At 50.2% G+C, this 23,517-nt stretch overlaps 1 protein-coding gene across 1 annotated transcript in view; it reads left to right on the forward strand.

The window, feature by feature from the left end:
• LOC135249706 (protein diaphanous homolog 1-like) overlaps positions 1–23,517 on the forward strand; it is a 100,904-nt gene that overhangs the window by 25,155 nt on the left and 52,232 nt on the right. The window contains exons 2-12 of the mRNA XM_064325224.1: positions 7,947–7,973; positions 10,406–10,567; positions 10,725–10,826; positions 11,051–11,181; positions 17,107–17,190; positions 17,312–17,381; positions 17,925–18,064; positions 18,456–18,561; positions 18,736–18,846; positions 19,079–19,197; positions 20,204–20,320. Coding sequence (XP_064181294.1) covers positions 7,947–7,973; positions 10,406–10,567; positions 10,725–10,826; positions 11,051–11,181; positions 17,107–17,190; positions 17,312–17,381; positions 17,925–18,064; positions 18,456–18,561; positions 18,736–18,846; positions 19,079–19,197; positions 20,204–20,320 — 1,169 coding nt within the window. The remainder of the gene's footprint in view (positions 1–7,946; positions 7,974–10,405; positions 10,568–10,724; positions 10,827–11,050; positions 11,182–17,106; positions 17,191–17,311; positions 17,382–17,924; positions 18,065–18,455; positions 18,562–18,735; positions 18,847–19,078; positions 19,198–20,203; positions 20,321–23,517) is intronic.

Consider the following 23,517-nt stretch of genomic DNA (forward strand, 5'->3'; position numbering starts at 1 on the left):
CTGGCGCTCGTCCGGTCTGAGCGAGCGTTTTACTCACGGAGCGTTTAGGAGAGCGAGCTCCTGGCGCTCGTCCGGTCTGAGCGAGCGCTTTTACTCACGGAGCGTTTAGGAGAGCGAGCTCCTGGCGCTCGTCCGGTCTGAGCGAGCGCTTTACTCACGGAGCGTTTAGGAGAGCGAGCTCCTGGCGCTCGTCCGGTCTGAGCGAGCGCTTTTACTCACGGAGCGTTTAGGAGAGCGAGCTCCTGGCGCTCGTCCGGTCTGAGCGAGCGCTTTTACTCACGGAGCGTTTAGGAGAGCGAGCTCCTGGCGCTCGTCCGGTCTGAGCGAGCGCTTTACTCACAGAGCGTTTAGGAGAGCGAGCTCCTGCGCCGTCGTCTGAGCGGCGTTTACTCACGGAGCTTTAGGGACGAGCCTGGGCTGCCGGTTGAGCGAGCGTTTTTACTCACGGAGCGTTTAGGAGAGCGAGCTCCTGGCGCTCGTCCGGTCTGAGCGAGCGTTTTACTCACGGAGCGTTTAGGAGAGCGAGCTCCTGGCGCTCGTCCGGTCTGAGCGAGCGTTTTACTCACGGAGCGTTTAGGAGAGCGAGGGTCCTGGCGCTCGTCCGTCTGCGCGAGCGCTTTTACTCACCGGAGCGTTTAGGAGAGCGAGCTCCTGGCGCTCGTCCGGTCTGAGCGAGCGTTTTACTCACGGAGCGTTTAGGAGAGCGAGCTCCTGGCGCTCGTCCGGTCTGAGCGAGCGTTTTTACTCACGGAGCGTTTAGGAGAGCGAGCTCCTGGCGCTCGTCCGGTCTGAGCGAGCGTTTTACTCACGGAGCGTTTAGGAGAGCGAGCTCCTGGCGCTCGTCCGGTCTGAGCGAGCGTTTTACTCACGGAGCGTTTAGGAGAGCGAGCTCCTGGCGCTCGTCCGGTCTGAGCGAGCGCTTTTACTCACGGAGCGTTTAGGAGAGCGAGCTCCTGGCGCTCGTCCGGTCTGAGCGAGCGTTTTTACTCACGGAGCGTTTAGGAGAGCGAGCTCCTGGCGCTCGTCCGGTCTGAGCGAGCGTTTTTACTCACGGAGCGTTTAGGAGAGCGAGCTCCTGGCGCTCGTCCGGTCTGAGCGAGCGTTTTTACTCACGGAGCGTTTAGGAGAGCGAGCTCCTGGCGCTCGTCCGGTCTGAGCGAGCGCCTTTACTCACGGAGCGTTTAGGAGAGCGAGCTCCTGGCGCTCGTCCGGTCTGAGCGAGCGTTTTTACTCACGGAGCGTTTAGGAGAGCGAGCTCCTGGCGCTCGTCCGGTCTGAGCGAGCGTTTTTACTCACGGAGCGTTTAGGAGAGCGAGATGCTATCGCGCCCGCTGGGAGAGCTTTTAATATCGCCAGCGTCACCGGCCCCCGAACGAACAGCCGAGTCACAGAGGCTATTTTTGTTTTCCCTTTTGGGGGGGGGTGTATGGGGGGGGGGGTAGGGTGGGAACGTTCCGTGCGCCAGCGTCTATTTTCGCGTGCAATGCCATTTCAGAGACGACGACTCTGCGTGTTTGAAAAACAAAGTGGGCGTTCAGGCGGCCCTGATGGGAGGGTAAAAATAGCTCAGCCTGCGGAGGGACGTGCCGGTGTGAGACGCGGCTGAGGCACGGCCACGGAGGGAACCGGCGCTCGCAAACACACGGGTTAATGATTATCTCCCGCGGGGAGAGGAGAGAGGGAGAGAGAGAGAGGGAGAGAGAGAGGCCGCTCCCGTGCGGTCGCACAGACTCGAGGGAGGGAGGGAGGGAGGGAGGGGCGCTCTGCGGAATGTGGAGACGGCACCCTTTTTTTTTTTTTTTTATCGCCGTCGTTCCAAAGGAAAGGCGTGGAAGCAGTTAGTCGCCACGGCCCTGGCTGATGAACGTGGCCACCTGACGGCCAGCACGTTCCGATGGGTGTGTTTCAGCTAATAGATCGACCCTGGTGGAGAAATGTGTCGATTCCTGCTTCTGTGTTGTAGTTTAAAAGGTTTTAATCCACACACCTCTTAACTGTGGCCTTTGAAATGGACTAGGCCTCCACAACTGTGTTTCAGATAAGACCTGGGGTTACTCTGTGGCATCTGATGACACCGCGTGTGCTGTGGGACCTGATGACTCTGTGTTTGGTGTGGGAGGCCTGGTGATACTGTGTTTGGTATGGGAGGCCTGGTAATACTGTGTTCGGTGTGGGAGGCCTGGTAATACTGTGTTTGGTGTGGGAGGCCTGGTGACACCGTGTTTGGTATGGGAGGCCTGGTGACACCGTGTTTGGTATGCAACACCGGTTCGCATTTCTAGTCGCAGTGAAATCCCATTGACCTGCATTCGTGAATACTCAGACTTCCCCATTAGCAGGAGAGCCACTTCAAATGAGCACACAGCCGCAGAGGCTGAGCGCGGCACCGACAGGATTACATCGCTGCTCGGGAATGTCGCACCGGGTTTTCGTGACGTTACGGGAATATCGCGTGTGCCGGTTATTCATCACATCGGGGGGGAAGAACACGTGTCAGTTACCCACCACGCCACGGGAATATCACGTTTCCCCCGTCATTCAAATGCCGCTCTGGGCTGTTTTGTTCAGCGTGTGCCCGGCTGAGCTGCTCGTCACTGCTGTGCTCATGCGTACGGTCACGCCTGCGCGCTCTTTAAGGAAGACCCGCGTAGCCGCGCTGCAGCGCTGCATGTGCTGCTGCTGTGCGCTTAGCGCCGTTAGCGTAGCCGAACCCCTTCCCCAGGATGTGGTGTGCAGCAGGGCGCTGCAGTAATACCGCGACGGAAGGCTGCGTCGCCAACGCTCTCAGGAGAATGCTCAGGGGACGTGCGGGCACGTCTGAGCCCTGTGGCAGGAAGCGTCTCTCTCTCGCGCTTCCTCCTGCTCGATTTACCCAGAGTTCTGTGCGTCTCCCACCCCCTCCCTACGGCGGCACCGCTCAGCGCGGCGTTTCCGGCATGTCCGCACACGCCCCAGCCGCACGCCGAGAGCAGTTTAGTGGTTCCCCTCCTGCCCTTCCACCTGCTACGTCTCTGCGCCGCCGCCGTGTGAACAGCCTTGCGTGGGCGTGGGCGATGAAAACCGGCCCGCGTCGTACGCCCACGCACCCGAGGGCACGGTCGCGTGCGGCAGCGAAACCCAACGCGACGGGGACTCAGACGCAGACGTGTCCTTTTACACTGCCGGCTGGCTCCGGTTAGCGCCGCCGCTAGCGGTTAGCGCCGGAGCCGGAGCCTGACACGGCAGGGCCGGGGCGATGGGGCGCTGTCACCGGCCCTGTAATGGAGAAGGGAGCGCGCCCCGAAGCCGTCCGCAGATCAGAACCTCAAACCGACGGGGCTAGCCGGCGCGGGAGGCTCCTCAGGGACTCATTATCATTCCTTATGGAAGCTGAGCCACAGCACACCGGCCGGAGCAGGGACAGGCCTGAGTGTGCGCTCTGTGTGTGTGTGTGTGTGTGTGCGCAGTGACAGCACAGTGAACTCCCCAAAGGCTGTAAACCTGCTGTTTTCCCCCGGTTTCACTACCCAGCCTAAACAAAATTTTAAAAAAAGTTTGGGACAAACAGTGGCCGCTTTTCTCACCCTACATCAGGGGTCCTCAGTCTTATCCTGACAGCGTGGGTGCTGGCTTTTGTAACGCACCTTGGTTCTATTAATCAAGGTGCTCGGTAAAGACTCTAGTGGTTTATTCAGGAGAATCCGGTGTGTAACTGCCTGCTTGGTTGGAACATCCCTTTCCCTTTCAGGATAAGATTGAGGACTGCTGCTCTGCAATCAGTCATGGCTGGCTGGCAGGACAGAGTGCGGCTGATGTAGGTGTGATTCTAGTGCAGTCGGTTTTATGGTGTCACTTAAATTCACATAATTTGTGAAGGCGGAACCCGACATTCCCCCCGCCGTTCCCTGATTGGCCCGGCGCCCGATGAGTCATGTCTCCGAGCACGGGCTGAGAGGGGGAAGGAGGCGAGGCTGGACGCGCCCGCAGCGGGTTCAGGGGAGAAGTGAGTGCCACTCCCTGAAACGCAGCGGTCAGTTCAGGGGTCAGAGCTGAGTCAGAGCTCCCGCCTGTGGAATGTTTACTCCGGCAAGAGTGATGTGTTTCTGCCGAAACGTTACAGCCGACGCCTGAGAGAGAGAGAGAGAGAGAGAGAGGGGACAGGGCTGGGGAGAGGGAGGGAGAGAAAGGAGAGAGAGAGGAGGGGAAAGGAGAGAGAGAGAGAGAGAGAGGGGACAGGGCTGGGGAGAGGGAGGGAGAGAAAGGGAGAGAGAGAGAGCGCCAGGGAGGGAGAGAGAGAGAGAGAGAGATAGAGAGAGAGGGATGTGGCTGGGGAGAGGGAGGGAGAGAAAGGGAGAGAGAGAGCACCAGAGAGAGAGAGCGAGAGGGAGGAAGAGACAGCACTGCCACCCTGTTTTGCTCTGCAGGACTCCCCACATTTCCCACATTCTCTCCCCTCCCCGTACCCCTGGGCTTCCTCAGTTAAATGCCTGAGGTCCAGAGTTAAGCTGCCTGGGACCTGAGACCAGCCCTCGTTTGTGTAGGCCAATCACGCCCAGCCAAGACGTCTCACGTGCGCCGCGCCGCTCCTGAAGGAGCTCCTTCAGCCCAGACAAACCGGTGGAGCGATCGAGGCGTGGCGGAGCCGTCGACCTTCAGGGCTCTGCCAGCAGTCCGGCGCAGGTCATTTCCTGTCCGACGCTCGCACGCCACTTCCTGTTCAAAATGGCAGCCAGATAAAATACACCCGTATGAGCAGAACCTGGTGAAAGGAGCCCGAGTCCATCCTGCTGTAATCGGGGGCCCTGGTTTCGGAGCCGGGGGGTGGGGGGAGGGGGGTGGTTGCAGGAGGGACGTGGGGGGTGCGTGAAACCTGCCAGGGAGGCGTTTAATTGGAGAGCGCTCCGAGCCGGAGGAGGCTGCGCGGGGCCCGGTTTGGGACAGGCTGGCATGCGGCTGTGATTCAGAGCGACAGTCAGGTGTGGACTGTGTGACTCTGAGTCGCTCAGGACGGCTTCTCCAGGCCCCAATTATACGCCTGTGCTGCTTTCGCATTGCTCATGTGACTCTGAGGCAGGGCCAGTCACACAGCCGCACCAGCAGACTGTCTCACACTGCCTTCTCCTGCGCTGTGTGTTAGGGTGTGTGTGTGTGCGTGTGTTTGCGCGTGCGTGCGTGCATGTGTGTGCTTGCATGTGTACCTGTGTGCGTGCCTGCCTGTGCTCGTCTGTCTGTGACGTGTGCGTGCATGTGCGCGTTCTTGTGTGTGTGTGTGTGTGTGTGTGTGTGTGTGAGAGAGGGGACACTGCTGATGAGGTGTCCTCTACCCTTTCCCGTGCTGTGTGTCTGTGTGTGTGTGTGATAGATAAAGGCTAACAGTTACAGAAGACTGTCCTGTATTGGGGTTTATTAGGTTATCCGTACACAGTGGAAACAGATGTGCACAGCTGATCTGCCAGGTGACGGGCATTTCAAACACTGAGGTCTTGAAAATAATGATATCCTATTAATAGAGAGATATCCTGTCAGCAGTTTTCAAGCTGCACTGGAATTTGGCCCAGAAATGTTTATAATCTCGGACTTGTGTAAAATTCGGCTTTCCCGTGAGCCGCGGAGCTTTTGTTCTCTGTCACGAGCGGCTTGCTTCGGAGCTCCTTACGCGCTTACTGGAAAAATTGAACGTTTGCTAATTGCTAACTAGCTCCGTCAACCTAGAATTAGCTTGTGCTTGTGCGCAGAGATGATTGCTAGCTATGTAGCTAATGGGCTGTCACTGGAAGAACCGTGTGCTGTATGTTTCAGTTCAATTTTAAATTCCATTTATTCTGCCTCCACGGCTCTGTCGAAATCAAGCCGTTCTATTTCATGATTTTTATTTTGAGGTGCAACTTCTGTACAAGCGTCGCAACATCATCCGACATAAGAAAAAGACTTGTGCTTAGAAGCTCCAAAATCAACAATTTTGTTTTATATACAACAGCATTAACTTAAGCAGCAGTATCTACTCCCTCTTCAAAGAAGTAAAAAAACAAAGAAGACATTTCTGGATGGTTTTGTGTGTTTCAGTAGTTAAAAAAAGCCAAATTTAAATGCTTGCAGTAAATCCTAAACAATATTATGCTTTATAATTTGTTATAATACACACCCCATATTTATCAGATTTTGTCTTCATTATAAACTAGTGGATAGTGGACAGCCTTATTCACGGAAAACCCTATGAAACTCTGGTCCAGAGTTCAGTGTACTGTCCACTACTCCGTACTGAGATGTGCAGTGTCAGCTGTGCGAGTCATCCTGGATAAGAGTTTCTGCAAGGTAAATAAACAGCCAGTGCAGCTCAGGCCAAAGTCCTGCGCTCTAACCGCTGCTCCACATTCCCACAATGCCTGGTTTGGAAGCATCATTGAGTCGAGGCTAATCCACAGCCCTGCAGTTACGATGCAGAATGTTGTAACTCTAAACCACCGCACAGTGCCTCGTGAACGCATTCGACTTTCCAATTAATCCAAAGCATGCTTTAGCCTCAGCCGTCCATCCCCGTTCTTCCGAGGAATACCCTGCTCCAGCCCGGATAAGACGTCTCCCCTAGGACCCCTGTAAACCCCAGATGACCAATCCCGAACTGCGGCCTGTTGCAGCACGGACTGCTAATGGCTTGCATGCGGATGAATGTGATGGGCAGTGTAGTCTTTATCCCGGCTGCAGTTTGGGCCTGTGTGATTCTGCCGTGTGTCGGTTGCCGCGGGCGCTCAGCACCCCCAGGACAGAGCCTCCGTCTATGCTAACGGCCCTCACCACCGCGGCTAGAGCAGATGTCATTGGCTAGTAGCAACTGAGGTAACGCGTTCATATGAGCCAAGTTCATTTGAACGCCTCAAGTTCCTTCACACGGGGACTCTGCAGTGAGCCCTCTCCCGTGGTGAGAGCAGTGCTTAATTACCTCTGATCACGCTGAGGTCATCAGGATGAAGGCGGGTAATGCTGGCCCACTCGCAGCGAGGACTCGGAACACCGTCGGAGTGTGGGCGGAGCCTGGCGAGGAGACCGAACCGAGGTCACGGCGATGGAGAGAGAGAGGGAGAGAGCCACTGACGAGTCCCGATGGCGGTAACGGAAGCGGTCTTTGAGCCGCCGTCCCGCCGCGGCCTCCTATCTCGCCCTCCGCGCGGCGGTACCTCAGAGCGCAGAACGGCGGGTCTTGCGAAACGCGGCTGTGTTGAAACAGGCTGGTTAATGAGTCGGGGTCTTCGCCCCGGCGCTCCTCTCTCCCGCGCGGAGCGCGCGGAGGCCGCTTATCTCCCTGCGCATCTGGCTGATCTCTGCGGATCAGCCAGCTGAGGGACCTGCATCGTGTTTGTCAGCACAATCCGTAAACCTGTTTGTTGCCCTCGAATGTTTCTCTGGTGCAGCTGGCTTTTCCCTGGAGGTCGCGCAGTCCGTATTGGGGCCAGGTGAACTGTCATCAGTCAGGACGTGACCTGTTTTTAAAATATTTTTTAAGCTTGACTGAAACTTGGGTTGAGGGTGGTCCTGGTATCTGAAAGTCAACAGCGCCCTCTCTGGTGCTGTGGGAGAAATACAGATTGGGAGAACTGCAGGAAATATCCTGGTGTCTGCTGTCCTCTGCTGGTCGAATAGTATACTGTAATCGTGTTAGGTGTTGCGGTGTATAATTTGTTTAAAATAGTCTCCATTAACAGTTCTGAAATCAGCTCTGTGTTGCGCTCTTGTAAATCACTTAATTTAGGGATTTTAATCTATCTGTAAGTATCAAAATGGCTAATCCTGTAGCATCGGAGCTCTTCCCCTGCTGCAAGTGGAAGGTCTGTGAATTCTCCCTCTTGAATTGAAGTGTTTGACATCTAATGGTGACAGCTCCAGTGGATTCGCTCGCCTCGCTGTCCACTCGAGATTTCCTTCTGTCCGATTGACTTTATGCTTCTCTGTCTTCCGCTTCTCCCTCTCTTCAGACTCTCAAACGGCTGATTCCAGACGAGGTAGGTGTGCTCTCTGTCTCCCCCTGCTGTCCAGTCTAACTAACGCCCTCCCATCTCCGTTCGTCCCATCCCAAATGGCTCCCCCGTGCAGTCCAGGCACTGCATGGCTCTGTCTTGTCCAGCCCCTTCACTGTGGAGGTGGTGCTAACATCCCACGAGCGTCCGTTAGTTGACCGCGAACGCATCCTTTGTGTGGTCTGTAACTGCTCTGTACACCCTGGCTCCTCATCCGTGATCCTTGGAGAGTTCCCCAATTAAACCCCCCTCCTTCCCAGCAAATGACTCTCCAGGAGCACGGTTCAGGACCCCGGGGTTAAAGGTCATGAACATCACGCATTTGTCTAACGTGTGTGTCAGTGTTGAACGTTTAGCACGCGGCTAGCTCGTGCGCGATTGCTTAGCAGTTGTCACACAGCCGGCTTATGTGCGACGTGCTCAGCAGTTAGAGCTCAGCTAGCTTGTGTGTGAATGCTGAGCATATAGCACGCAGCCAGCTTGTGTGCAGCGCTGAAGTTAGCATGCGGCTAAATTATGTGCAAGTGCTGAACAGTTAGCATGAAGCTAGCTTGTGCGCAAGTGTTAAACGGTTATCCCGCAGCTACCTTGAGTGTGAATGCTGCAAGCGTAACACGCAGCTAGCTTATGTGCAAGTACCGAACCGCTAACGTGCAGCTAGCTCCTGAGTGAGTGTTGAACGGTTAGCACACAGCTAGCTTGTATGTTAGCGCTACACTTCCAGCACCCAGCTAACGTGTGTGTATATGAAAGGAACCTTTGTGGATCAGGTAAGTGGGGAGGAGAATCTGTCCTGCGAGGCTGAAGAAGAGGGCCAGACACTCCCTGCACAGCTGACCTGATGACATCACGTCTCTAGCGTTGAGCTCAGTAGACGTGATGACATCATGTCTGGATTCCCCAAGGCTCACAAAGGCCTTCTCGGGCTGTTCTCTGATGATCGATACGCACCTCCACTTAATCTAAACCTGAGCTGCAGGCTAATCTTTCCTCCACAGAGGTAGTCGATGATATTTTGACAGTTCAGGTGCAGAGGAAAGTTTCTGATTGGACGAGTGAAGTGGATTTTCAGGTATGAGCTCCAGAAAGTAGAAGATTCATTTACGGATGCAGCCAGCTGGAGCTGACCCCCTTCCTTTAGCTGTTTCCAGAGAACAGCCCCAACTGCCCTCAGAAGGAGCCTGTGATTTTGCGGTGGCAATGTCTGGGTTTGGATTTGGGGTGGGTATGGGGGGGGTTCAGACACTTTAAAGATATTGGACGGACTGGCCAGAGGTTCGACAATGGAGTCAGTCTTCCAGTAACCTGAGATGATCATTTCTCTGTCACTGAGTGCCCAGAGCTGTTTGCTGTGTTCATATTGCCCTTTTAATTCTGTGTTTCCGTCTCCCTTTCATGCCTGCGTAGGCATTAGTTTGATCAAATTAGCAGATTTAAATAAATATATCTTTTTGTACGATGGCGCTACATACGTGGAGTTATTTGTGCTTGGCATTTCAAAGGGTATAATCATAAATCATTCAGGCGTCAATGTTTGAGCTGTGAGCTGAAAGCCGAGGTGTTTTTAAATACCCACAGAAAGTGCGTTCAGCCTGTGTGCTCAGGTCCTTTATGTAAAACTTTAAAGTTCAATGCGTAAAGATTAGTGTCTCAATTGATCTTCACGGATGAATTAATTTTCCCCAGATACATGAATCTTTAAAGCCTTGTCTTTCTCATGTGGGCACATTTTATGTTTAGACCTTTTATGAATGGAGTTCAACATATTCATTTAATCCACATGCCTCTGAAATTGATCTGAAATAAGATTGCGCTCTGTTCTGGTGAATACCGTAACCAAAGGAGGCGAGAAGAGGTGCGGTACTGCCTCACAAACGTCTGGTTTTCAGTTTGAGTCCATTGGCCCTCTTCTGCAGGCTGATTCATAGACCTCATAAAGAGTAGCAGTCATTTGCATTATGCATCCATGAGCGTTATCTGCAGACCTGTGCATCTGAACATGATGTACCTGTGTCTGGACACTCGTAGACACGCCTGATGAATTTGGGGTGTATTGATGGTTCAGCACAATAGGAACTGATCTCTTACTGAACTGTGTTTTTTTCCTGTCCTGCCGTTTTTCCTCTGGGTATCGTTTGGTTCTCCTCTGCTCCCGACCCCTCCCTCCGTGTCGTCCCCGCCTTGTCTGTTTGACTCCGCCCTCCCTTCTCTTTGCCTGCCTTTGCTTTTCTCGTTGTGCCCCCTCCCCCCTCCCCTTCAAACTCGCCCCTTCTCATCCTGCCCCTCTCCCCCCCTGACCCCGCCCTATTCCACTCCCCCTCTCCCCCATCCTGTCGCTCCCTCTCCTCCCTCCTCCCTGCCCTCCTCCTCCCTGCATCCTGCCTCCTCCCTGCCCTCCTCCCTCCTCCTCCCTGCAGCTGGAGCGCTTCACCAGCATGCGGATGAAGAAGGACAAGGAGAAGCCCCACGTGCAGGGCCAGCGCCACTCCTCGGCGGCAGCGCTGTACGAGGTGCCCAGCCCCACCATGCTGCACGACCACCCCGACGACTACGTGCTGGAGCTCTTCGAGCAGATGCTGGTGCGGGAACCGAACCTCAAATATTTGTGCTTATTTGTTTTAAAACTGTTTCGTTCGTTCGTTCGTTCGTTCGTTGCCAGAATTATAGGTTAAATGTCTCAGATGGGAAAGATTGATGCCTGCGGAGGTGGTGAAGTAGACTCTGCTGTCTCTCCAGGTGGACATGAATCTCAACGAGGAGAAGCAGCAGCCTCTTCGAGCGAAAGATATCACCATTAAGAGAGAGATGGTGTCCCAGTACCTGCACACATCTAAAGCAGTGAGTCTCTGCTTCCTACCTGAACACCTGTAACGCAGAGAGTGTCAGCTCCCTACCTGAACACCTCTAATGCAGCGAGTGTCAGCTCCCTACCTGAACACCTCTAATGCAGCGAGTTTGACTCTGTGTGTGTGTGTGTGTGTGCCTGTGCACGTGTGTGCATGCGTGTGTCTGTGTGTGTGTGTGTGTGTGTGTGTGTGTGTGTGTGTCTGCTTGCTCCACAGGGCCAGAATCAGAGGGAGAGCTCCAAGTCAGCAGTGATGTACATTCAGGAGCTGAAGACAGAGCCCAGAGACATGCAGCTACTTGGCTGTCTGGAGTCGCTAAGAGTGTCTCTCAACAACAACCCTGTCAGGTAACAGACTAACTCATACACACACACACACACACACACGCTCACGTGCATGTGTCTGGAGTCGCTAAGAGTGTCTCTCAACAACAACCCTGTCAGGTAACAGACTAACTCATAAGCCGCGTTTCCACCAAAATTACCCGGAACTTTCAGTCCCAGGAACTACTTTACCAGGAACTAAAAGGTTCCTTCAGCCAATGGCTGTCTGCGTTTCCACCGGGGTCTAAAGTCCCGCGAAGATTAGGCAAATTAGCCCACTGACGTATGGAAAAGCGACGTTGTCGTCGGTCCATCTGTCATATGATTTTTTCTGTAACCCCATACTACCACCGAAGTAGCCTACATTATTTTCTAATAACCGGGACAGCCCGGAGGGGTTTATTCCACTTATATACAACGGGTTGCCAACAATGACTATATATGGTTACTTTTGTATTTATTGATTTTTATCGATTTAATCACATGGAATTGAAATATTCTTCTGCAGCCGTTTGGGCATATTTTACCGTTGTCAAGCAAAACTGTCGTTGGTAGTTGAACTTGGACCGTTATGCAACAAATAGGATATAACAGACCAATAGTCAGATTGTAACTGTTTTATATATCCTCTCAAACACATTCATTATGTTTTCATGCGAACATTCGCTTTCATGTTTTGACATCCGAAGCGACAGAATGCATTCACATTTCCAATATAACTGGCAACAACAGCAGAAAACATGCACACGTTGTAAACAATTTGCTGTTTGATTACTTTCTCATCGTCAATTCTATATAGGCTAATCGCAAAATGACAAGAATAGAACGAAAACTCGGACTTGCGTGAAATTTTAAATTAGTAGTGGTACAGCCACCGTTTGTTTTCCTTCGGAGTTACTGCTAGCCGAGCAGCGAAGTGTGCCCTCCAGATGCGAACCATGCACCATAAATTAGTCCATAGTCTTCCTGGTCTTTTTGTGAAATTGAAGAATGGCAGAGTAAAATTACGGCAGTCTGAAAAAGCTAAAGGTACTATTACTAGAATTAACCTGTTATTTTACCATGACAAAAAGTGCGGAAGGTGATTTCCAGTTTGCTTTTACTGTATCACCAATGTGAATTACGCAGAACTACCGCATACCTCACATAACTGTATCAAACGTTTTGATTCAATTACAATGGGCTAACAAAGAAAATCCGGAAGAAAATATTCAGCAACCGAATTAATCCGTTTGAATGTTTTAGTACGTAATATGCTGTCCCAGCACGAATGCTTAGCATTTTATAAAACGAATACTAAAGCAAGAAAAGAACAGAAGAGCACACGTTATAATTCCAAGACGTTGGCAGGCTATAACCAAAACTAGGCTACTGCGCCGCATAACATACAAGTTTGATTTGAAGTTATTATGAAAATAAATCGGGTTGCGCCGGCATATTTTCAAACATGGCGGGTAATGGCGGAAAATAAATACAACACAAGTGCTGCGAGTACTCGACCAATCAGAGATGTTCAGCGCTGCAAGCTCCACCCAAAAGGTTCCTGTACTTTCGGAAAGTACTACCCCCCGAGCAGGAACGTTTTGGGGGGTAAAACAAAGCCCCCAGAACTAAATTTAGACCCTAGTTCCTGCGGTGGAAACGCACTGAGTTCCTCAAAAGGTTCCTAGTTCCGGGGTATAGTTCCTGCGGTGGAAACGCGGCTATACACACACACACACACACACACATACACACACACACACACACACACACACACGCTCACGTGCATGTGTCTGGAGTCGCTAAGAGTGTCTCTCAACAACAACCCTGTCAGGTAACAGACTAACTCATACACACACACACACACACACACACACACACTCACGTGCATGTGTCTGGAGTCGCTAAGTGTGTCTCTCAACAGAAACCCTGTCAGGTAACAGAGTCTGGCGCCCTCTGCTGGACTGCCTCATATACTCAGCCGGTGGGAGCTTAACTGCTCTTGCTATCAGACACAGGGGGGTCAGTTAACAGTCAGGCCCCAGTGTGAGAATGTAAAACAATTTTCATATTTGCGCGTAGCGTAAGGAGCCTCGTTAAACCGATTTGCGTAGTGTAGCGCCGCAGGTGACAATTAGCACGATAATTAGAACGGAGGTCTGATAACGGACCCCTGTTTTCTCATTAGAAAGCCTTCCTCGTTATCAGACTCCGTTGTGGGGGGGGGAAATTAGCCACTAGCCCCAGCGGGCTGGAGCTCAGGTCTCCCGCGGAGTTCGGAGCTGGTTATCGGAGACCGTGGCGATATCGAGGACAGAGGTGCGAGCCGCGCGCTGAGACCGCTAGCCTCAGAGGTCTGAAACGTCTCTGCCGGTCGAAGGGGGGACGGCGCGGAGCTCAGACCTGATTGTGAATACGCTCGCGACGCGTCGGGTTGAATCGCCCCGTCGATTTTTCTTCCTCCCTCCCTGTTCCGATAGGCAGGGCCTGCTGTTTTTTTAATAAATTGTTTTTCTTTTTTAACCCTTTGAAGAACAGGTTTTTTTTTTTTGTGGAAGTCAGTTTAATGGAGTCAAGGACTCCATTTTAGATGCTGCACGGATATGTGATATGATTTCACTGTGTTCACATCTGTACTGTTCCAAATTGTATGTCACCGACGACTCCCGCCCCAGGACCACCGATGGAAATGAGCTTTAGGCTGTATCTGCTGTATTATTTACTTTGTGTGCATTGTCCCTGTCAACTTAATGAATAAATAAACTAGATGAGTGCACTCAGTAGAGTGCAGATCTCCGCCAGGCATTCCAAACGGAAGCAGTTGTTGATCATTTGCAGTCCCTAGCGGCCGGTTAGGAGTTAGCACTCTATCTATTTCAATGGACAACAATGATGGAAATTAATTCAAATAGAACACTTGTCGTTGACCGATTTGCAAAATATTCGAGAATCCGCGTCCTTGGCCTGCTGTCAGCATGCACAACAAATATTAGGCTGATCAGCCCAGTAGTATGCGAGATGAGCTGCGGACAGAGACACAAACGCACACACACACACACACAGGCACAAACTCTCGGTCAGATTATTTAAAAACAAAAACACCTTTGTGTCTTGGTCTTTCATCTCCTGCCTGGACCGGATGCTCCCTTCAGCTCTTGCTGCCTTTCCCATACAATGACTTTGTTTGGGTGGCTCGCCCAGACAGATTTGCCCCCGCCCAAAAAGATTTTTCGCTGTTCAGTTGCTTATTTTTATAAGCAATACGCTGTACTTCTGTATTCGTTCTTTTCCAAAAGTCAGTCGCATACAGCCGACTGTCATTTTTAATTATTTTTCGACATGATGTTTTGAAAATGCATAATGCCAAATTATTTTAATCAGTTAAAAGAAGATGATAATATGTATAATAATCATAATCAAACATAAGAAAACAACAACAGGAACATTATTAAGAAGAAGATTGAATAATAATAAGATGAAAATTGGAATGGCATTATCTTGCGCATAACAATGAAGCTTCGCTAATTTCTCTCAGAATGCAGCGTGTAGCTGCATATTGTTCATCCAAATTTAAACGGCACTTGTCGTACCCTGGCAGGATGTGTATTTGTTGTGTTTCAAGCAGGGTGGGGAAGTCTGAACTTGCAGTTTTTAATTTGGCCTGGCAATGCCGGGTAGTATTTTTGTGTTTGTCACGTTTAGTGAGCAGTCTGCTTGCTGGTTGCTTTGTGAGCACGGCCTCTCTCCTCTGGGCTGTCAGTCTGGGACCTGCCTGGTCTCCATTTTGGGATGTGCCATCGTGAAGTCTGAATATAGCCACTGTTTGTTAGTGTTTATGTTTTTCACCGTAGTCTGATTGCCTGCAATTATGTATTCTTGTTCTAGGGCCAAATAGCATGCCAGCTTTCTGTATTTGTATTTATTTATTATTAATTTTGTATCCCAATGGGTGATATAATTATTTTGGTAATGTGCTATAATTTGGTTGGCTCTGATTATTGGTTCTGTTGTAATGGTGCTGCAGGGTATTAGTGGGACTGGGTGGGCCTCTGGACCAGCTGCCAGGCCGGCTTGTTTCTGTGCTCGGTCTTGACATTTCAGAGCTTTCTGTCGATATGAGTGCAAATAGCTTTTTTAGGCACTTCCAGGATTTAATGGCTTTTTGCGATGTTAATGATTGGAGCACACTGTCCTAATTCTTACCCAGTGTGCATTATGAGGTGTTTGTCTCTGTGGACGGAGGCTGTGTTTGTAGAACTCACGCAGGATTTCAGTTGGGGTTTGTCCCAATTTGCAAAAATCTAGCTTTGTCAGCAGACCCTATACTTCGCTGCCACAAAATACAGTTGGTTAAGTGACTGATTTGAATATTTCCAGCCAAATTCCAACTGGTGTGGCTCTTTTAATTAGCCTCTTGGCATGGAATAGAATGCACCGTATGCTTTTTCTCTCCGTTCATTCTGAGCAATATCAAAAGCTCCCCGCGGAGCTAATCTTTAATCCTGTCCGTGTGTAATTTGTGGTGTGTTCTATGTTTGTGTTCCCCTGTGTCCGTCTTTTTCCGCAAAATAATTATTTTTGTCTTTTGAAGTTTTAATGCAACGGCCCGCGTCTTGCGGAATTTCTTGAGCAAATCTATTTTCTGCCGTGGCACCTGTTTGGTGGGCGATAGCAGAACAAGATTAGCTACGTAAAGGAAAGAATAATCATTTCTTCATTATATGAAGTGAAAACGGCAGCCTTGGGCTCGAGCTGCTGTCCTTTCTCAATCCACGTCCTTTGGAGAAGAAATAGTTTTGTTTTTTCTTGTTTTAATTACCCGGAGGGGCCTGCACTTCCTGTGTACATTGCTCTCTTTGTAGTATAGTGTTTACCCCAAATACAACTTTTTTATACAGTAAAGCCATGTTGAGTGTATACAGCCAGCCATCTTCGATTGAATCAAAAGCTTACAAAACAATAAAACATCAAAATATTTTGTTCTTCTTTTAGTTCACGGCTCTCTGTTAGGGTGTCTAAGGCATTATGTCTAAGGTTATGACAGAAGTCGGTCTGAAACTGCGTGAGACATCGTGCTTGTTAAGGAAGCGCAGAAGGGTTGGATTGCACCGCTGCAGTGAATCTTCCCCAGAGTGCTGCTCACACAAACACCTCGCGAGCTTTCAGAGTCTAAACCGTCAGCCCCCTAACGGGCCTGCGTTCAGGACCGAGTTTAACAGTTTTCAAACAGCCCTCAAAAAATGTGTCATCGGTCTGTTTTGGCATCCCGTTTAAAATGTCTTCTGAGTTGTGTCCGCTGAGTTTTTTTTAGGCTGTAGAGCCTGCAGGTTTTACAGTGTTCAGTAATGGGGAGCCCAGAGGATTCTGGTTGTCTTCTATTGTGATGTCAAGTTTTTTCAGTTTTTCATATTTTTTAAAAATATGTTGGACTGTTTTTTTATATTTTTACTGTAGACCTTCTGAATATGATTCCCCTATATATCACCATTTTATTATTGATATTTTTTTAGTTCTGAGTGTATTTATGAATATTTTTGTTCAATTTTTATTGTTCTACATGTCGTGATGTTTTTGGGTAATTTCCGATTGGATAGTAAGTCTTTCATGGAGTATTTTCCTTTCCAGAAGTATGGTGAGGAGTGATTGTGTTTCTTCATGTTGAATGGTTTTATGGTACCTTTTTGTGCTGTTTGGGACCTGTCTGTGAGATTTATGAGTGCTGTGCAGTTTGCGGTCTGTGTGGAAGTATTACTTTCTCAGGGGCTAGTGCACTGACTCTGAAATCTGACGGAGAATGTATCTGTGTCCACAATCACATAAATCAGCAGTGCTGTTGCCAAGAGCTAAGCTGGAGCTGTCTCTGTCATGTACTGTACGTCCATGGCAGTTCATTGCATTAGTTAAGCTTAGTTAAGCGTTTAAATGAGTATCACCTGCCCACTCTCTCTTCCTCTCTCCTTTTTTCAGCTGGGTGCAGACGTTTGGGGGCGAGGGACTCGCCCTTCTCCTGAATTTCCTGAAGAGGCTGCAGGATGACAAGGAAGAGCTCTCGTAAAGTTCCCCGCTTCTTCTTTTTCGTTCAGTCCGTTCGTTTCTCGCGTTTTTCGCGTCTCTCTCGCTCCTCTCCGGGGACTGCGGCTCAGGGCCTGTCGTGTGTCTGTCTCTCCCGCAGGAGTCAGGGAATCGGGGTCCGCTGTCAGCACGAGATCATCCGCTGCCTCAAGGCCTTCATGAACAACAAGGTGAGAGGGCGGAACCTTCCGGAGCGCGGCTGCTGGGCTCCTCGCTCAGTCAGTGGGGTCGTTCCTCAGCCTAGCTGATTCCAACGAGCCGCCATTTCCAGTCTCGTGTCCAAAACGTTCTCCCCGGTTTCATCGATTGAAAGAACCACCCAGATGGGTGTTGCGTGCTGGTGATGGTTGGGAAAACAGGCACTTACCTTCAAAAGTCTACGAAGGACACGACATGAAAGGAAATCCTTCATTATTTTGAATAACATCGTTAAATTTAGCATTTGTAACAGCCTCTGGATGCCGGTCTTTCCCTTGTTTTGATTTGTCTGTGCTGTGTGGCTCCTGAGATAAAAGTGCCCTTTAGCTCAGCCACTGACTGCTTTCAGCCAGCTGCAGAGTTCAGTACAGAGCAACAAGGCCCCCCTCCTTATCCGCCTCGGCCAATGAGCGGTCCCGTTTCCAGCCGGGATCGGTGTGGCCGCTGTGCTGATTGGACCGCGTTCTGTTGCGTTTGTCATTAACACGCTGACTTGTCCCCCCTGTCCATCGCAGTATGGGCTGAAGGCCATGCTGACCTCGTCGGAGGGTATCCCCTTATTGGTGAGAGCCATCAACCCCCGCGTGCCCCACATGATGGTGGACGCCGTCAAGCTCCTGTCGGTCATCTGCATCCTGGAGGACCCAGAAGACCTGTGAGTGAAGCCGTCAAACTGCCAAGCTGGAGGCCAGCCGTTTGAAATCCATGAAAGCGTTATTCCCTACCCAGGCCTATCAATGGAGCCTGAACAGAATAGCATTGTTTTTAAAGCTTCTTGAGGCAGCGTACACCACTGTGACAGCTATTGTGTTAGCCAATCAGAGCATGGTATAGTGTGGGAAGGGGGCAATTGATGTCATTGCCAATTTGGCATTGAGACTTATAGCAGCTGTGTCCCTGCAGTGTAGGTGTGTAAGCATGAATCAGGCAGGGCAGTGCACAGTATGTATGTAATGGAATGAGTAATGATGTAATGGGACTCTGATGTCTGTAGTGCGAGAGTGAAGTGCGTAACGTTCTCTCGTGTTCCCTGCTCTCTCTCTCAGTCACGAGCGCGTGCTGGAGGCCCTGACGGTTCAGGGCGAGGAGCAGGAGATCGAGCGCTTCCAGCCTCTGCTCTCCGGCATGCACAAACCCAACATCGCCCTGAAGGTAGCTTTGAGAATCACATCCCTGAAATCCCTCAGACACCGTGAGACTGCGGAATTTCACAGTGCTTATCACGCAAAGCATGTATTACCTAAAAAAAGTGTGAATTCAGAAATTCTGCAGTGTGTCTGTAATACCCTGTTCACTGACCGCGTGTGTGTGTGTGTGTGTGTACAGGCGGCCTGCATGCAGCTCATCAATGCCCTGATCAGTAGAGGAGAGGAGCTGGACTTCAGAATCCACCTGCGCTCGGAGCTGATGAGGCTGGGCCTGAGGGAGCAGCTGAGCGTGAGTCCCAGAGGCGCTGTGGGGTCACACACGGGCCCTGCCGTCTGTTTCTCTGCTCACTTCTGTTGCCTGTGTGTGTTCGTTTTTAAACGCAAGGACAAAACTGAAGCGCGTTGTAGTGACGCGAGACTGAAGCGGTGGAACGCGAAGATAACGTTTGAGTCTCTGTCTGTTTGGTGACATTTCAACTTCGACCTTTGACCCGACCTGTTGCCTGCGCCTACGCCCGCAGGAGGTTCGCTCCATCGAGAACGACGAGCTGAAGGTCCAGCTGTCGGTGTTTGACGATCAGGCGGAGGACGACTCCGAAGACCTGAGGGCCCGGCTGGACGACGTGCGCATTGAGATGGAATATCCTTCCGCCGGAGGGGGGCTGAACAGCCTCATCACCACAGGAAAGGGGGAAACATGCGCGCTTACGTGCAGTTTACATTTTCTTCATGTACTTCTGCTTTTCACCACCAGGTGTCTCCCGGAACACTCAGCAAATTCGCACAGCAAGCCAGCACACAAAGACATTTATCTGCACGAGAAATATATGCTCCTCAGTTGCAAATATTTTATAGCTTGCCCGTAGTTTTGAAATAGGAGGTAAAGAAAGCACATGCAATTTTAATTCTGAAAATGTATATACATAGTTCTGTTATCCTCTAGATTCTGCAAGCACTTCAGCAGCTATCAAAATAACCTTGCACAGTTCTGCCCAATACTTACAGTATCTACCACAGAAGCACATCATACACAGAATGTCATTTCATGTCAATTCAATTTATGTTCTTCAAACTACATCAAATAGTATGAAAACACCTAATGTAGTATATAAAATATGATATCTACCACCCAAAATTGTTGTGGTGTATAGTGCAATAAGGTAGTATATGGTGTCTTCCCCAAATGATTTTATGTAGTCAGATCAGCAGCATTGATTTGGCCGTGGTGAAGTACTCTGTGTGTACGTGTACTCATCACTAGAGGGAGCTGTTGCGCTGCATTGTGTAGTCCTTGTTCCACCCAGATGTCTATGTTGACTTATCCCCCACACTGACCTTTTACTGGGAGGAATTCAGCTCATACTTCTGGTCCCCAGACCAGGAAATGATCTGTTTGCTGTTGACTTCCCATCTGTTATGGTCTGGGGTTCGAGACAGACACGTCCCCCTGTGTATGGTGTTAGCTGGGCTCTGCGTTTGTCTTGTATTTTTCCTCCTTTGTGTGCTGTAGAAGAGGTGCTTTAATATTGCAGCATCAGAGGGGACGGCTAGCTTAGGGCCACCTTTAGTCTCCACGGCCGTCGCTGAGTGTGTGTAGCGTGAGTCTCCCGCTGTTGCCATGGTAACCCTTAACCCTGGGCCCGTACTGATGTGGCCGAGGTCTTCCAGATCCTCATGAACACGGTGAAAGACTCTAAAGCAGAGACGCACTTCCTGTCGCTCATGCAACACCTGCTCCTCGTCCGCAACGACTACCTGGTCAGGTAAGACCCAGGCGGAGTAATGCCCTCTATGCCGCCGTCCCCCCCCCCCCACTTTGAGAACCACTTCAGCACATGCTTATGTTCTTTATGCTAAAGCCATGTACATAGGTGCTTATTTGCTGAAGCAGGTCAGGGTAACTACCTTGCACTCGGGTACAATGCTAGCGACCCACCTGTAAACTGAACCCACGCTCTCACACATACTGAGGATGTCAGTATTTCTTCAATCCGGGTTTCTCAGTATGGGCAATGTATTTATCCCACGGGGGTATTTTGGGTTTAGGGCAGCACGTCTCTCTCTCTTAATGAGGGCTTGGGACCATTACCTCACCAGCTGAAGCAGGAAATGAGGTCAGCCAGTTGCGTGGAACGCAGGAAGCTCGGGCTCTGAACTTCAGTTTGAGTTTTTTTGGGTAAAAAAAAAACATTTTTAAAGCTGTTTTTAATGGGTTATTATAGAACTCTAAAAAGCTTCTGACAAAAACGTGTACTTTCACCTCTTATCAGCAGAAGTATGTAAATGCCTTCTAAAAGCCGGGGAGTCTCGCGGCGAAATGTCAGGGAAACAGACGCGGTAAACAACCTTTCGGGCTTTAATGCGTTTCCTGAGTGGCGGGCCCTCTCCGCGCGTGATTAGGGCCGGCGGCTCCGCCGGGCCTGAAAGATGGCCGTCTGCGCGGTAACGCTCGGCGAAGATTACAGGGGAGGGGGCTAAAAAACTCTATCAATGGACCCCCGGAGATCGGGGCACGGATGAGAGAGGGAGAGAGAGAGAGAGAGAGAGAGAGAGGGAGAACGGGGGAAAAGAAGAATGCAGCCCATCAAAGCTCATCACCTCTGATTGCAGACACCCCCCCCCCCCACCCCCCTTTATTCTCGGGGTGTGATTGATTGGGAACAAAAGGCGCTGGGAGCCCGGAGGCGAGGGCTCGGAAGGAGAGCGCGCTCGCTGCCAGCCGCTCCTGTTTCAATTCATTATCAAAAGCCCAATTCTGCTGTGCTTAATGCCAGCACACATGGGAGAGACGCACACGCACATACACACGCACACGCATACATACATGCATACATACATGCATACATACATGCATACATACATGCATACATACATGCGCACACACACACACACACATACACACCATACATGCGCACGCACATGCACATGCACATGCGCACGCACACACACACATACACACCATACATGCGCACCCACACACACACCATACATACACACGCACATGCACACGCATACATACATGCGCACGCACACACACACACATACACACCATACATGCGCACGCACATGCACACCCACATGCATACATACATGCACACATAGACGCACACAGACAAACGCATACACACATGCACACGCACGTATACACACACATACATGTACATACACATGAACACGAACGCGCACACACATACATACACACGTGTACGCACACACAAACTCACACAAGCACGCACGTGCACACGCGTGCACATAAACCTGTCTGCTGTATGGGCGCAAAGGTGTGTGCACTCGAAAACGCACAAACACACAGACACGCTCACATGTACACAGATATGCACACACACACACACTGACACATTCACTCAGGCAGGCACATGCTGGCACTGACACACACACACACACACATGTATAGCTGAGTTTGACATTTCTGTATTATTTCTGCATTATGTTCCTTTTAAATGTGTTTCGACAGCCAAGAACTTTGAGCAGCTCTTGACACCTGAAGACAGGTGTCAGGAGGAGTTGTTTTTATTTTTAAAAATGGAGTTCGGGTTTTACGGTTGGGGGTTGGGGGGTGTTTTACATGGCGATGAGTGAGGAAGAGGTTAAACTCCTCTCCCTCACCTAAGGTCCCTCCGCCGAATCTCTCCGCCCATTCAGCTGTCAATCACAGCACTACCGTGGCAGTCCGATGCTAAATACAGACACTGTGCGTGGGGGGGGGGGGGGACTGGAAAAGAAAGACAGAGAGCGGTAAAGGGAGAAGGAAGAGGATCGAGATATAAAAAGAAAGGAAGGAGAGAGAGGGCGTGTTATTATAGGGTGGGAAGAATGGCGAGAGGAAGGGAAATGGATGGAATGATCTAAGAGCAGTGAGAGGGGGGAGGAAAAAGGTGAGGGAGAGAGAGGGTAAGGGACAGAGGAGGAAAGATGGAGGGCGATTGAGAGAGATGGAGAGTGAGAGCAGAGTGATTTCAGCACTGCAGTTCCATTACCCCCTGGGTAATACTCATCACACAAAGGGACCTCACTAATAGTGTGGAAGGAGGAGACACACAGGAACTGTGAGGGAGAGAGCAACCTTGGCTTTGTCTGTTTGCGTCTCATGATATGAACCAATGAGAAACAGTGAAATACATGAAACTAGTCCAGTGTATTTATATCAATCTGCCAGTTTAAAAAAGTAAAAAAGCAGATGAAATGTTTAATGAATGAGACGTGTTTTTTCCGAAAGTAAATTCATTGTGCGCCGATGCCTTGGTCATTTATCCAGAATGCAGGAGTACTGTATAGCTATAAGTACAGCTAACGTTTACCAACAGAAACATAAGCATAACTGAGGTTGCATTAGCATTAGTACAGGGAGTATTTATTGTTTAAATTCTGGCTGGAGTTTGTTACCCGCTCATGTATTGTGCCTCCAGAAATACAAGCAGCCACTAGGTGTCACTCTTGCTCCACGAAAGAATCGAGGGAGAAAAATAAGAGCATAAAAACAGAAATAAATGGCATATACTCACTGGTTCTCTCTCTCCCTCTCTCTCTCTTACAGACACACACACACACAACCCGCGTGTGCGTCCTCACCCTTAAGACCCATAAAACGTGCTGTAATGGAGTTGGGGTTATTTACTTGGTGCTTTATCTTTCCTCTCTAATGAGGATGACCTCACAGGTGTCACGGTTAGCATTTCTGCTGAAGGGTACCGCTGCACCTTTCTAATTTCATTCCATGCCTGAAACGTGACAAATACCAGATCCTGCGCCCATCACTTGTCATGCTTGTTGCATTTCAGTTTGACGCTTTTTTTTTTTTTTTAAACTCATAAAAATACATTCTCAGGTATAGCCAGCAGTTATGTGGCAGCTTTTGAAGCAGTATCGTATTGTTGGCATGTGACTTTGAGTGGGGGCTGTTTCTGAGGCAGTATGAGGTCATCTCATATGGAGTAGCGAG

This window comes from Anguilla rostrata, chromosome 3 (assembly GCF_018555375.3).
Source record: "Anguilla rostrata isolate EN2019 chromosome 3, ASM1855537v3, whole genome shotgun sequence".
NCBI classification, from domain to species: Eukaryota; Metazoa; Chordata; class Actinopteri; order Anguilliformes; family Anguillidae; genus Anguilla; species Anguilla rostrata.